General features: G+C 48.3%; 1 protein-coding gene across 1 annotated transcript in view; it reads left to right on the top strand.

Annotated features, from left to right (window-relative positions):
• Positions 1 to 15,835, top strand: part of LOC116359858 (zinc finger protein GLIS2) — a 63,750-nt gene that overhangs the window by 37,645 nt on the left and 10,270 nt on the right. Inside the window, 4 exon segments of the mRNA XM_074933805.1 lie at positions 12,952 to 13,077; positions 13,080 to 13,139; positions 13,141 to 13,168; positions 13,441 to 13,676. Of these exon segments, the coding sequence (XP_074789906.1) occupies positions 12,976 to 13,077; positions 13,080 to 13,139; positions 13,141 to 13,168; positions 13,441 to 13,676 (426 nt within the window). The 5' untranslated portion in view covers positions 12,952 to 12,975.

The raw sequence follows: 15,835 nt of genomic DNA on the forward strand, positions 1-15,835 counted from the left end.
GGTCAGAAAGGACAAGGTTCACTTACAGAATTATGACATAAAGGAGAGAAAATTATGAAAAAGAGAGAGAGAGAGAGAGAGAAAGAAAGAAAGAAAGAATAGAAAAATAGAAATAGCAAACTATCCAGGGAAGGAGGAAGGGGGAGGGTGTTGAGAAAAATAAAAGGCAGGAGGAGAGAGGGCAGAGAAAATGAGAGAAAACAATTGTGAGAAAGGGAAAGGAAAGTTAGAGAGAGGGGGAGAGATAGACTGAGAGGGGAAAGAGAGAGAAAGAGAGAGAGGCCCTGTGGAGGCTGAGGGGAAACTGAGGTTTCCTATCTGAGGAGGTGGCTGGCTGAGAAGAAAAACATCTCTCAACTCAGAGTGTGTGTGTGCATGTCATTGTTGAGTGATGAGACAGGGGAGGAGGGGTATGTTGAGGTTGTGGTTTGGGTGTGTATGTGTATGTGTCAGGGAGGAGGGGACAGTCAGAACTCCTGCCCCGAAAGAAGGATGGAGAAGGGGGGGAGAGAAGGTGAGAGGAAGCGAGAGGGAGAGAGAAGTGGAAGAGTGAGACACTAAAAGAAAACGTCAGAAAGGAGAAGTCCGTCATATGGGTTCAATGGTGGAAGGCAAATTGTAGCCTGGCTACAGATTTATTTGGTCATTCTCTGTTTAGCGTGACAATAACCATAGGAGTTGCTAAAACAGTACAGGCTAGAATTTGCTCAGGTTAGTGGCCAAGATATACCTTTTGTATGTTTACTAAAGATATCTACTGCATCCTGTTCTAGGTGTACAGCCTGGCTAAACCAGACTCATCATAGTTGAGCACAGCCAGCAGTGACTGAGAGACCCATGAGGCGGTGCACAGCGGGCCCAGCGTCGTCTGGGTTAGGGGAGGGTCTGGACACAGCTCCACTGCAAAGTGACTTGCTTGAGGTGTGAACAACGGATGCCATTATGTGTCAAATGACCTCAGGGGTGGCAGGTAGCCTGGTGGTTAGAGACAGGTAGCCTGGTGGTTAGAGGCAGGTAGCCTGGTGGTTAGAGACAGGTAGCCTGGTGGTTAGAGGCAGGTAGCCTGGTGGTTAGAGACAGGTAGCCTGGTGGTTAGAGGCAGGTAGCCTGGTGGTTAGAGGCAGGTAGCCTGGTGGTTAGAGGCAGGTAGCCTGGTGGTTAGAGACAGGTAGCCTGGTGGTTAGAGACAGGTATCCTGGTGGTTAGAGACAGGTAGCCTGGTGGTTAGAGACAGTTAGCCTGGTGGTTAGAGACAGGTAGCCTGGTGGTTAAAGACAGGTAGCCTAGTGGTTAGAGACAGGTAGCCTGGTGGTTAGAGACAGGTAGCCTGGTGGTTAGAGACAGGTAGCCTGGTGGTTAGAGACATGTAGCCCGGTGGTTAGAGACAGGTAGCCCGGTGGTTAGAGACAGGTAGCCCGGTGGTTAGAGACAGGTAGCCTGGTGGTTAGAGACAGGTAGCCCGGTGGTTAGAGACAGGTAGCCTGGTGGTTAGAGACAGGTAGCCTGGTGGTTAGAGACAGGTAGCCTAGTGGTTAGAGCATTGGGCCAGTAACAGAAAGGTTGCAAGAATCCCCGAGCTGATAAAAAATCTGTCATGCTGCCCCTGAACAAGGCTGTCATGCTGCCCCTGAACAAGGCTGTCATGCTGCCCCTGAACAAGGCTGTCATGCTGCCCCTGAACAAGGCTGTCATACTGCCCCTGAACAAGGCTGTCATGCTGCCCCTGAACAAGGCTGTCATACTGCCCCTGAACAAGGATGTCATGCTGCCCCTGAACAAGGCTGTCATACTGCCCCTGAACAAGGCTGTCATGCTGCCCCTGAACAAGGCTGTCATGCTGCCCCTGAACAAGGCTGTCATGCTGCCCCTGAACAAGGCTGTTCCTAGGCCGTCATTGTAAATAAGAATTTGTTCTTAACTGACTTACCTAGTTAAATAAAGGTTAAATAAAAAAGTTTCACTCAGTGCCATTGCTAACACTAAAACCTCATGGAAACTGCAAAGAGACTGCTCCCAGATGAGGACACATTATAGATCTCCACTTTATGGCTGACCCAGAAATGTTATCATAACTAATGCAAGAGGGTTGAGCTAGAGAGTAATCCCCTCCAGATAACATAAGATAATGGTGGTTGGGGCTGAGGGAAGAAGTCAACAGTTCAGCTGCTTCTGTGAATGTGTGTGAGAACCAGGACTAGGACACAGGAGGACCTCCCTCTGAGGCCTTGGATTGTGGGATAGGATCACAGCCAGTGTGTGTGGAAGCACTGAGAGGTCCCTCCTGCAGGCCACAGCAGGAGGGGGATCCGTTACAATCAGGCTCAGAGAGGGGGTTATGATTTCACACACACACACACACACACACACACACACACACACACACACACACACACACACACACACACACACACACACACACACACACACACACACACACACACACACACACACACACACACACGAGATCCATCCATGACATCATTTTGGTCTTGTTATACCATAGATGAATTTCTCTCAGAACCTACTCCAGTATCCACAGTGTCTTGCTACGCTGAAATATAACACTAAGTGTATATCTAATCTGATATAATAGGGTAAAGATCAGTAGGTCCAGAGCAGGGTCAGAGGTAATCTCTGATCCAAACTGGAACAGTAGAGGTGTTGAAACACCCCATCCCACTACATCCTCCTGACCCTTCACCTAATCTAGCCCCCACCCACCACCCATCTCACCCTCACCTCTCCCCCCATGCACCTTCCACCTCTCCCCCATGTTACCTTCCACCTCTCCCCCATGCACCTTCCACCTCTCCCCCATGTCACCTTCTACCTCTCCCCCATGTCACCTTGCACCTCTCCCCCATGTCACCTTCCACCTCTCCCCCATGTCACCTTCCACCTCTCCCCATGTCACCTTCCAACTCTCCCCCATGTCACCTTCCACCTCTCCCCCCATGTGACCTTCCACCTCTCCCCCATGTGATCTTCCACCTCTCCGCCATGTCACCTTCCAGCTCTCCGCCATGTCACCTTCCAGCTCTCTGCCCATGTGACCTTCCACCTCACCCAACTATCGCTCTGACTTGCCCACCACCCAGCATATGCATTACCTCTCCCCACCCTCACCTCACCTTTCCAAAGCGCCAAAGGGAAGTGTGTTGAGTTGTGTACTTCCTTACAGGGGAGGCAGAAAATAACCTGGGATAGGATGGGAAAGGGAGGTAAAACAGAGGAGACACAGACCTCTCATTCACTCTCCTCACCCCCCCCCCTCGCTCTCATTCAGCTGTTACAGCCTGTGTTTGCTTTGCCTTGGCAGGGGCGAGAGGAGGGGCTCCGGAGGGGCACAAAGCCGCCTTTCAAAGAGGCTAGCGACCCCACCGCTGAGCGAGGAAGTCTGCACAGGGGCCGAGCAACACCCCTTCCCCAAACTTCACAGCCTCCCGCCATCCCGCCACTGCCTCCTCCTAAATCACTGACTCGACCGTACACACACACACACACACACACACACACACACACACACACACACACACACACACACACACACACACACACACACACACACACACACACACACAGAAACACACACAGGGCCAGCTAGCTCCCCCTTCCTTCTGACCTCCGCTGGTTCTAGAATCCACACTGACTCACTTCCAGCCAGGGCCCTGCTCCAAAGTCATTACTGTAAAGAGAGGGTATCCTGAGGTGAATCAACATGCAGCGGAGTCATTCATTTCCAGCACCACTGATTCACTTGTTCAACATACCCTCTAGTACTAAACGGGGACATGAGAACAGTTTGGTCCGGCGGAACTCAAGAGGGGACTATTTTATAGTTGCTCTGAATGTGCCTAGTATTTCTAAAGGGCCGATCACATGCTATTCATCATTCTATCCGTGAGAGATGATTGCTGTCATGTACAGTGAACTGTTACATAGGACTCTTTGAGACATTTTATAGATACAGCTTTAACAGTATCCTTAGAATGTCTCTCCATCACCCCCCTCTTTTTTCCAGGGTATTGCAACATTCCTACCCAGCCTGTATGACAGCCTGGACTGTACCACTGTTGGATTGCTCAGTTTATAGGGTGACAGCTTGCTAACTCCTATGGTTATTGTCACTGTTTGGCGTAAATAACCATAGGAGTTGGCAAGACAGCACAGACAGATCTGAGACCAGGCTAATGTTAGCAGGGTTGGGCTAGTTAAAAAAAGGGGAAGAGAAGATGATGTATAGCATCTGTCCTCAGGTCAGGTCTTGTAATGGTTTACACGTGGAGCTACTGGGGTGTGAGGGATATAAGAGGGGCTTTTGTGTCCAGACCCCCACAGTGGATTCTGCCCCAGGCAGCACGGAGAACAGAGCACAGTGATAGGACCATCAGCCACAGGAAGGGATCTGATGGGGGGGTCAGGGACGATTTCCAGTTGTAATGTCACGTGCATAAGTACAGAAATGCCTTTCAACAAAAACAACACCAATGCAGTATTCAATATCAATGTAAAACTACAAACAACACAAGGTAGAACAGAAACACACTGAAATCAAAAATAAGAAGAACAGGAGAAAGTAAGAAGTTATATACAGGGTCAGTTCCAATACCATATTTACAATGTGCAGAGATACTGGAGTGAAACAGGTAGATATGTATCGGGGTAAAGTGACTAGGCATCACAGGGAGGGATTTGACTGTTTAAAGGGGATGACGGGGGGCTTCCTGCTACATAAACAAACATAAACTTAAACACGTTGGCAGGGTGTGATGGGAGTTACACAACTTAGAGGGAGATCTACTCTGCTGGCAGAGGCTTGATGAAGTTACCACATGTACCCAGACTCTCAGGAGGTCAGAGAAGCAGACAGAGGGAGATCTACTCTGCTGGCAGAGGCTTGATGAAGTTACCACATGTACCCAGACTCTCAGGAGGTCAGAGAAGCAGACAGAGGGAGATCTACTCTGCTGGCAGAGGCTTGATGAAGTTACCACATGTACCCAGACTCTCAGGAGGTCAGAGAAGCAGACAGAGGGAGATCTACTCTGCTGGCAGAGGCTTGATGAAGTTACCACATGTACCCAGACTCTCAGGAGGTCAGAGAAGCAGACAGAGGGAGATCTACTCTGCTGGGAGAGGCTTGATGAAGTTACCACGTGTACTCAGACTCTCAGGAGGTCAGAGAAGCAGACAGAGGGAGATCTACTCTGCTGGCAGAGGCTTGATGAAGTTACCACATGTACTCAGACTCTCAGGAGGTCAGAGAAGCAGACAGAGGGAGATCTACTCTGCTGGCAGAGGCTTGATGAAGTTACCACATGTACCCAGACTCTCAGGAGGTCAGAGAAGCAGACAGAGGGAGATCTACTCTGCTGGGAGAGGCTTGATGAAGTTACCACGTGTACTCAGACTCTCAGGAGGTCAGAGAAGCAGACAGAGGGAGATCTACTCTGCTGGCAGAGGCTTGATGAAGTTACCACATGTACTCAGACTCTCAGGAGGTCAGAGAAGCAGACAGAGGGAGAAGGGAGGGAGACGGAGCCAGGGCATTTGTGGCACACTTTCCGTGAGTGTGATAAGCTCAAGCACGGCTAAAGTTTAAATTATTAGTATTCAAATACTATTTGAATGCAGGTCTGGTATCCACTATCCATTCTTATCCATCTTCTACCTCATTGGTCAGGTTACAACACACGCTTATTCAAACATCATGTGATTTTGTGTGTGTTTATCAGTCTGTGGCTGGAGTGTGTATGAAGCAGGTGATTGCCGTGTAGTGTTGACATATGTGGGGTTAGACAGATGTAAGCTGTTGGAATCTGTCAGGACAGAGAACACACATGTACACACGTACACACACACACTTTCAAGGTGGGAGACACAGGTCACTGTAGGACATTACTCTGAATTAGATATCAAACACATGAAAATGATTAACTAAGTTCTTGTGAAGGCTATACCTATCTCCTACTACTACTCTACCTCTGGGAACATCAATACATTATACAGGTGAGTCAGTATTAAAACGAATCCTCGGGAAGGACTCAAATGAGCAAAGGACCAATCAGAGGGGTGGTAGGCGTGGTTTAGCCCCACATAAGTTATTAGGGTTATGATCTATGGTGGGGCTAGTGTCCTTTGAAAGGATAGGTTCTAGTGCCCACCAATGTGACCGGATTGCTCTGAAAGTGTGCCAGACAGCAAGAGACAGCAGATACAACAGATTGTATATTAACTTCTCTTACTGACCTGATACCAACCTGACCATGGGCAGAATGCCATCAGTAACAATGTCATTCTGTGTATACTTTTTGGTTATATGTTGTCTGGACGCTGTATGGGTATTTCATGATTAGACATTTCCTAATGAACTTGGCAGTTGGCGTCACCTTGCGAGAGAGTACCTCATATTACCAATGCACCTTTCTGCAGCAAGACATTATGATCTGTACCTCATATTACCAATGCACCTTTCTGCAGCAAGACATTATGATCTGTACCTCATATTACCAATGCACCTTTCTGCAGCAAGACATTATGATCTGTACCTCATATTACCAATGCACCTTTCTGCAGCAAGACATTATGATCTGTACCTCATATTACCAATGCACCTTTCTGCAGCAAGACATTATGATCTGTACCTCATATTACCAATGCACCTTTCTGCAGCAAGACATTATGATCTGTACCTCATATTACCAATGCACCTTTCTGCAGCAAGACATTATGATCTGTACCTCTAACACATATGGTTTGTATTGCTGTGCTTTGAAAAATGTATGAAGGACTCCCCTCCACTTACATCTGACTAGGTTATGTTACAGGTCTCCACTAGGTTATGTTACAGGTCTCCACTAGGTTATGTTACAGGTCTCCACTAGGTTATGTTCCTGTACTCCACTAGGTTATGTTACAGGTCTCCACTAGGTTATGTTACAGGTCTCCACTAGGTTATGTTATAGGTCTCCACTAGGTTATGTTACATGTCTCCACTAGGTTATGTTACAGATCTCCACCAGGTTATGTTACAGGTCTCCACTAGGTTATGTTACAGGTTTCCACTAGGTTATGTTACAGGTCTCCACCAGGTTATGTTACAGGTCTCCACTAGGTTATGTTACAGATCTCCACTAGGTTATGTTACAGGTCTCCACTAGGTTATGTTACAGGTCTCCACCAGGTTATGTTCCTGTACTCCACTAGGTTATGTTACAGGTCTCCACTAGGTTATGTTACAGGTCTCCACTAGGTTATGTTACAGGTCTCCACTAGGTTATGTTACAGGTCTCCACTAGGTTATGTTACAGGTCTCCACTAGGTTATGTTACAGGTCTCCACTAGGTTATGTTACAGGTCTCCACTAGGTTATGTTCCTGTACTCCACTAGGTTATGTTACAGGTCTCCACTAGGTTATGTTACAGGTCTCCACTAGGTTATGTTACAGGTCTCCACTAGGTTATGTTACAGGTCTCCAAATGTCCGTTTTTTGTGTCTTTAGATTAGAACACAGGTCTTGTGGTAACTCTGCAGAGTTTGTGTGTGTGTGTCCCGCTCTCGGTGTGTGTTTTCCCTCCTGTGTGTGTGTTTTCCCTCCTGTGTGTGTGTTTGTGGGTGTGTGTGTTCCGCTCTGTGTGTGTGTTTTCCCTCCTGTGTGTGTGTATGTGGGTGTGTGTGTTTTCCCTCCTGTGTGTGTGTATGTGGGTGTGTGTGTGTCTCGCTCTCTGTGTGTGTGTTTTCCCTCCTGTGTGTGTGTATGTGGGTGTGTGTGTGTCTCGCTCTCTGTGTGTGTGTTTTCCCTCCTGTGTGTGTGTATGTGGGTGTGTGTGTTCCTCTCTCTCTGTGTGTTTCCCCTCCTGTGTGTGTGTATGTGGGTATGTGTGTTCCGCTCTGTGTGTGTGTATCTGGGTGTGTGTGTTTCCCCTCCTGTGTGTGTGTATGTGGGTGTGTGTGTTCCGCTCTGTGTGTGTGTTTTCCCTCCTGTGTGTGTGTATGTGGGTGTGTGTGTTCCGCTCTATGTGTGTGTTTTCCCTCCTGTGTGTGTGTATGTGGGTGTGTGTGTGTTCCTCTCTCTGTGTGTGTTTTACCTCCTGTGTGTGTGTCATCCCCTGCTATCTCCTGCTGATCAGGCCTGTTATCCCCCTGGGCTGGGTTGTGGCGGTGGGGTGGCTGAACTTGGTGACCCCTCCCAGACACAGCTTCTCCTCATGTGGCCCCTGGCCAAACTCGCTCTCAAAGACAACCATTCAGTTCAGCACCGCTGCTGCGCTGCTCTGTGTTTGTGTAAGTATGTGTATGAGTGAGTGAGTGTGAGTATGTGTGGGGGTGTGTGTGTGACAGAGAGAAAGAGAGAGAGTGAGTGTGTGTTTTAGAGAGAGAGAGAGAGAAAGAGAGAGAGAGAGAGAGTGTGTTTTAGAGAGAGAGAGAGAGAGAGTGTGTGTGTGTGCTTTAGAGAGAGAGAGAGAGAGAGAGAGAGAGAGAGAAGCCAGGGCAGGATTTGTGGAAATTACAGTAGGATAATTGCTTGTGCGTGTGTTTGTTTATGTGTTAGCTGGGGGCAGGAGTAGATCAGTGTGTGTATTAGAGCTGTGTGGCAGAAATATAGACAGTACTGTGACTGAGGGAGGAGCGAGAGAGAGAGGGACAGAGAGAGACATTGAAATTGAATTAAGAGAGACATAGAGAGAGAGAGACATAGAGAGAGAGAGAGAGAGAGAGAGAGAGAGAGAGAGAGAGAGAGAAAGTGAGAGAGAAAGAGAGAGAGAAAGTGAGAGAGAGAGAGAGAGAGAGAGTTGCCCTCTATGGTTGTGAGGTCTGGGGTCCACTCACCAACCAATAATTCACAAAATGGGACAAACACCCAATTGAGACTCCGCATGCAGAATTCTGTCAAAATGTACTCTGTGTTCTGTGTGTGTTTGTGTTTGTGTATGTGTAAAGTGGAACTGAGTGGTGGCTGATGGGCTGAGAGGGGGGAGGGGTCATGCAGTGGGGCTGCAAGGTCCATAGCGATTGGGAGGTGCTGGCCAGGGGGGGGCTAGAGGGCAGTGGCCGGAGGGAGGTAGTGGGGTGGAGGGGTCAGGGCGAGCATCTGGATTGGATTGTAGACATTCTTGTGGAAGAGTGTGTGCGCAAAGGTCACAGGAGGGAGGGGACACTGGGAGAGTGTGTATGTGGGGAGGGGGGAGGACAGTGTGTGTGTGGGGTGAGGGGGGAGGACAGTGTGTGTGTGGGGGGGGGTCATGTGGGGGGGGACAGTGTGGTGGGGAGGGGGGGAGGGAGGAGGGAGGACAGTGTGTGTGGGGGGGAAGAGGGAGGGAGGACAGTGTGGTGGGGAGGGGGAGGGAGGAGGGAGGACAGTGTAGGGGGAGGGAGGACAGTGTGTGTTTGTTTGAGTGTGCATGTGCATTGCTAGGAGGCAGGGTAAGGCAGTGTAGTTATGGGTAAGGCAGTGTAGTTATGGGTAAGGAAGTGTAGTTATGGGTAAGGAAGTGTAGTTATGGGTAAGGCAGTTGTAGTTATGGGTAAGGCAGTGTAGTTATGGGTAAGGAAGTGTAGTTATGGGTAAGGAAGTGTAGTTATGGGTAAGGCAGTGTAGTTATGGGTAAGGAAGTGTAGTTATGGGTAAGGCAGTGTAGTTATGGGTAAGGAAGTGTAGTTATGGGTAAGGAAGTGTAGTATGGGTAAGGCAGTGTAGTTATGGGTAAGGAAGTGTAGTTATGGGTAAGGAAGTGTAGTTATGGGCAAGGAAGTGTAGTTATGGGTAAGGCAGTGTAGTTATGGGTAAGGAAGTATAGTTATGGGTAAGAAAGAGTAGTTATGGGTAAGGAAGTGTAGTTATGGGTAAGGAAGTGTAGTTATGGGTAAGGAAGTGTAGTTATGCGTAAGGCAGTGTAGTTATGGGTAAGGCAGTGTAGTTATGGGTAAGATAGTGTAGTTATGGGTAAGATAGTGTAGTTATGGTAAGGCAGTGTAGTTATGGGTAAGGAAGTGTAGTTGTGGGTAAGGCAGTGTAGTTATGGGTAAGGCAGTGTAGTTATGGGTAAGGAAGTGTAGTTATGGGTAAGGAAGTGTAGTTATGGGTAAGGCAGTGTAGTTATGGGTAAGAAAGAGTAGTTATGGGTAAGGCAGTGTAGTTATGGGTAAGGAAGTGTAGTTATGGGTAAGATAGTGTAGTTATGGGTAAGATAGTGTAGTTATGGGTAAGGCAGTGTAGTTATGGGTAAGGCGGGGTAGTTATGGGTAAGATAGTGTAGTTATGGGTAAGGCGGTGTAGTTATAGGTACGGCAGTGTAGTTATGGGTAAGGCAGTGTAGTTATGCGGTGTAGTTATGGGTAAGGCGGTGTAGTTATGGGTAAGGCGGTGTAGTTATGGGTAAAGCAGTGTAGTTATGGGTAAGGCAGTGTAGTTATGGGTAAGGCAGTGTAGTTATGGGTAAGGCAGTGTAGTTATGGGTAAGGCAGTGTAGTTATGGGTAAGGCAGTGTAGTTATGGGTAAGGCGGTGTAGTTATGGGTAAAGCGGTGTAGTTATGGGTAAGGCGGTGTAGTTATGGGTAAGGCAGTGTAGTTATGGGTAAGGCAGCGTAGTTATGGGTAAGGCAGTGTAGTTATGGGTAAGGCAGTGTAGTTATGGGTAAAGCAGTGTAAACAGAGGTCATTCTCTAACCTGTCCTTGTATTAAACAGAGGTCATCCTCTAACCTGTCCCTGTATTAAACAGAGGTCATCCTCTAACCTGTCCCTGTATTAAAGAGAGGTCATCCTCCAACCTGTCCCTGTATTAAAGAGAGGTCATCCTCTAACCTGTCCCTGTATTAAACAGAGGTCATCCTCTAACCTGTCCCTGTATTAAACAGAGGTCATTCTCTAACCTGTCCCTGTATTAAACAGAGGTCATCCTCTAACCTGTCCCTGTATTAAACAGAGGTAATCCTCTAACCTGTCCCTGTATTAAACAGAGGTCATCCTCCAACCTGTCCCTGTATTAAAGAGAGGTCATCCTCTAACGTGTCCCTGTATTAAACAGAGGTCATCCTCTAACCTGTCCCTGTATTAAAGAGAGGTCATCCTCTAACCTGTCCCTGTATTAAACAGAGGTCATCCTCTAACCTGTCCCTGTATTAAACAGAGGTCATCCTCCAACCTGTCCCTGTATTAAAGAGAGGTCATCCTCTAACCTGTCCCTGTATTAAACAGAGGTCATCCTCTAACCTGTCCCTGTATTAAACAGAGGTCATCCTCTAACCTGTCCCTGTATTAAACAGAGGTCATCCTCTAAACGGTCCCTGTATTAAACAGAGGTCATCCTCTAACCTGTCCCTGTATTAAACAGAGCCATTACTTAACCACACCTTTACTGACTTTACTCTGTTCATTGGTCATCACATTATTACAAGTTGTTAAAAACACTGAATTACTTTGCTGTTACAGTATAAATCATTGGCATCGACCATACCAGTCATTTACCGGTAATATTATATGAAATAAGTGTATTTGATATTAAAACCCACGTTCAATATTTATTTTATTTAACCTTTATTTAACGAGGCAAGTCAGTTAAGAACAAATTCTTATTTTCAACGACGGCCTAAGAACAGTGGGTTAACTGCCTTGTTCAGGGGCAGAATGACACATTTTTACCTTGTCAGCTCGGGGATTCCATCTTGCAACCTTCTGGTTACTGACCCATCGCTCTAACCACTATCTCTGTGCAGGTCGGAAGTCTGTGGGAATAGAGCCATTGCACTCTCTCCAAGTATGATTGGCTGAATACTATGGCTGGCCACTCTCTCCAAGTATGATTGGCTGAATACTATGGCTGGCCACTCTCTCCAAGTATGATTGGCTGAATACTAGGGCTGGCCACTCTCTCCAAGTATGATTGGCTGAATACTAGGGCTGGCCACTCTCTCCAAGTATGATTGGCTGAATACTAGGGCTGGCCACTCTCTCCAAGTATGATTGGCTGAATACTAGGGCTGGCCACTCTCTCCAAGTATGATTGGCTGAATACTAGGGCTGGCCACTCTCTCCAAGTATGATTGGCTGAATACTAGGGCTGGCCACTCTCTCCAAGTATGATTGGCTGAATACTAGGGCTGGCCATTTCCAGGGACCTCACAATATGATATTTTCACGATACTTTGGTGCTGATACAATATGTATTGCGATTTGATACTGTGATTTTGTGATTGGATGTTCCAAACATATTGCTCACTATGTCTGCTGCAGAGAGACAGAGAGAGACATGAGAAAATGACTTCTGATCAGTCATGGAAATAAAGTGCTGAAAACAAATTGTGTCCCTATTTCAAAAGAAGACAGTGAACAAGTTATGGAGGAGTTTTGGTCCAGGCAGGTACGGCCACCGAGAGCAAAATAATATTACCATATCGTCACAACAACACGATGTATTACCCTAAATAATATTACCATATCGTCACAACAACACAATGTATTACCCCAAATAATATTACCATATCGTCACAACAACACGATGTATTACCCCAAATAATATTACCATATCGTCACAACAACACGATGTATTACCCCAAATAATATTACCATATCGTCACAACAACACAATGTATTACCCCCAAATAATATTACCATATCGTCACAACAACACGATGTATTACCCCCAAAATAATATTACCATATCGTCACAAACAACACGATGTATTACCCCAAATAATATTACCATATCGTCACAACAACACGATGTATTACCCCAATAATATTACCATATCGTCACAACAACACGATGTATTACCCCAAATAATATTACCATATCGTCACAACAACACAATGTATTACCCCAAATAATATTACCATATCGTCACAACAACACGATGTATTACCCCAAATAATATCCCAATGTGGAAGTGTATAAATGGTTCCCACCATCACTACTGAATACCTGACCTTCTCTGATTGGTTGTCTGTGCAGGCGGGAGGTCCGTGGGCTGCAGCCATGCTGTCCCTGGACGAGCCATTGGACCTAATGCTCCCCCGGGGGTGTGTCAACGGGCGGGACAGGGGTGCACGGCCACCCCCCACCCTCACCGCTCTCTCCGATACCCTTTCAAGCGCGCCCGGCAGCTCCGCATGGCTGATGATGGCACAGCTGTCATAGTGCCCCGCCTCCCCGGCCTCGCCACACACAGGTGGGTGACGACACACACACGCACGCACGCACGCACGCACGCACACACACACACACACACACACACACACACCACACACACACACACACACACACACACACACACACACACACACACACACACACACACACACACACACACACACACACACACACACACACAAAGAGAAGAGTGGGTGAACCCATAGCTGTAACATACTGCCAATCAATCCCTCTAATCAGATCACACACCCACAGGTGTTAGGTACTCTGACCGACCTCACCCTTCCACAGGTGTGCTGGTGGTCTCCCGGGAGAGGCCAGAGACACCCCCCACCCCGCCAGCCGTGGACCTCAGTACGTCCCCCTCCTCCCGCCACACCTCCAGCTCCCCAGAGATGACCAACGGAAACGGGGTCTCCCACCACATCATTGCAGGGGTGAGTAGAAACCATCTGACAGTACAGACAGTTCTGACATGTCCTATTCCATTGTGTGAGAAGAGACGGGAGACACAGGATGAGAGAGAGGAGGAGGAGGAAGAGGAATAGAGAGAGATGCTTCCCAGCCAATCCCAGCTGTATCAGTTAGAGCTGTTATCCTGTCACATCGGCGAGGAAGCACGACACAAAGAGTCAGGACACAGCGACAACAAGAGGGCTCACACACGCACACGCCACACACACACAACACACCACACACACACACACACACACACACACACACACACACACACACACACACTATAAACTATGTCACAGGTCAGTAAGTGCAGAGTGACTGGATGGGTATTTAAATATTAAAAGACAATCAGTCATCTGTGGCAAGAGACAAGAAAAGAGGGAGGGAGAGAGGGAGAGAGGAGGGAGGGAGGGAGGGAGGGAGGGAGGGAGGGAGGGAGGGAGAGAGAGAGAGAGAGAGAGAGGGAGGGGGAGGGAGGGGGGAGGGGAGAGGGAGGGAGGGGGGGAGGGAGGGGAGGGAGGGAGAGAGGGAGAGAGAATGACTACAAACTGAACCACAATCCTCTCGCTGTCTAACAAGGCTCCAGCTATGTCACAAATGTGTATGTGACAAATCTCATAAAATGAGACCAATTCCCGGTACTCAGCTGTGCTTCTGCATTCATCAGTGTGTGTGTCGAATGTGTGTGTTTGTGTCTGTGTGCGTGCGTGCGTGTGTCTATGTTTTGGCAGCTGTGTGTGTGCATGCATTTATGTATCTGTGTGTGTGCACGGTTGTACAGTATGAGTGTGTGTGTGCACGGTTTGTACAGTATGAGTGTGTGTGTGCACGGTTGTACAGTATGAGTGTGTGTGTGCAAACGGTTGTACAGTATGAGTGTGTTGTGTGCCCATGTCTGTGGGACTCAGTGTGAAGCAGATAGAGGACTGAAATGACCACAGACAAGCAGATCTCAATACAATTGGGAGCGAATTGAGTTAGATGGCGTGAGGTCTGCATGGCTGTACCCTCGCTGTAAATCTGATTACAACACACACCACACAACACACCACACACACACAACACACACACACACACACACACACACACACACACAACACACACACACACACACACACACACACACACAATGCCCGAGGCCACTGAGTGCAAGTAACAGAGAGGGAGAGAGGAGCTTGTTATAAAACGGAACACAAGACACATTATGTTGTTTGATCAACAGTGACCCCCACCCCCCCCCACCCTCCACACACCTGGATTCCCTTATGTGAAGTGTGACAGGGGTGTTAGGAGCTGCTCTGTGCCCCTAATGTTGCTTGTGTGCTGCTGGTCCTAACCAGGGCTGAGTCAGAGGACAGGGCCTGAGAGCAGATGACTCTCATTACAAAGACCAATGCCAAATATGAAATGTTCAACGACCAAGGAGTGGAAGCAGAGGGACAGAGAGAGAGAGGGACAGGAGAAGGAACAGAGAGGGAGAGGGAACAAGGAAGAAGGAGAGGGAAAGGAGAGGGACAGGAGAGAAGAAGAGGGACAGGAGAGGAGAGGGACAGGAGAAGGGAACTGGAGAAGGAGAGGGACTAGGAGAGAAGAGGGGCAGGAGAGGCGAGGGACAGGAGAAGGACAGGAGAAGGAGAGGGACGGAGAGGACAGGAGAGAAGAGGGACAGGAGAGGAGAGGGACAGGAAAGGTGAACGGAGAAGGAGAGGACAGGAGAAGGAGAGGGACAGGAGAGGGAAGAGGGACAGGAGAAGAGAGGGACAGGAGAAGGAGAGGACAGGAGAGGAGAGGACAGGAGAGGGACAGGAGAAGGAGAGACAGGAGAGGAGAGGGAGAGGGAAGGGAGAGGAGAGGGACAGGAGAGGGGACAGGAGAAGGACAGTAGAAGGAGAGGGACAGGAGAGGGAGAGGGACAGGAGAAGGAGAGGGACAGGAGAAGGAGAGGGACAGGAGAGGGACAGGAGAGGGACAGGAGAGGGACAGGAGAGGAGAGGGACGGAGCAGAGAGGGACAGGAGAGAGAGGGACAGGAGAGGAGAGGGACAGGAGAGGAGAAGGGGACAGGAGAGGAGAGGGAAAGATTGTGAAAAGAATTAAAGCAGAGGGAACAGATATTGCGTGTGTGTGTTGTGGTGTGTGTGTGTTGTGTGTGTGTGTGTGTTGTGTGTTGTGTGTGTGCATGTTTGATGGAGTAAGACAGACATTCTAACCTCTAATCCTCCTCCATC

The sequence above is a fragment of the Oncorhynchus kisutch genome, unplaced genomic scaffold (assembly GCF_002021735.2).
Source record: "Oncorhynchus kisutch isolate 150728-3 unplaced genomic scaffold, Okis_V2 Okis06b-Okis10b_hom, whole genome shotgun sequence".
NCBI lineage: Eukaryota > Metazoa > Chordata > Actinopteri > Salmoniformes > Salmonidae > Oncorhynchus > Oncorhynchus kisutch.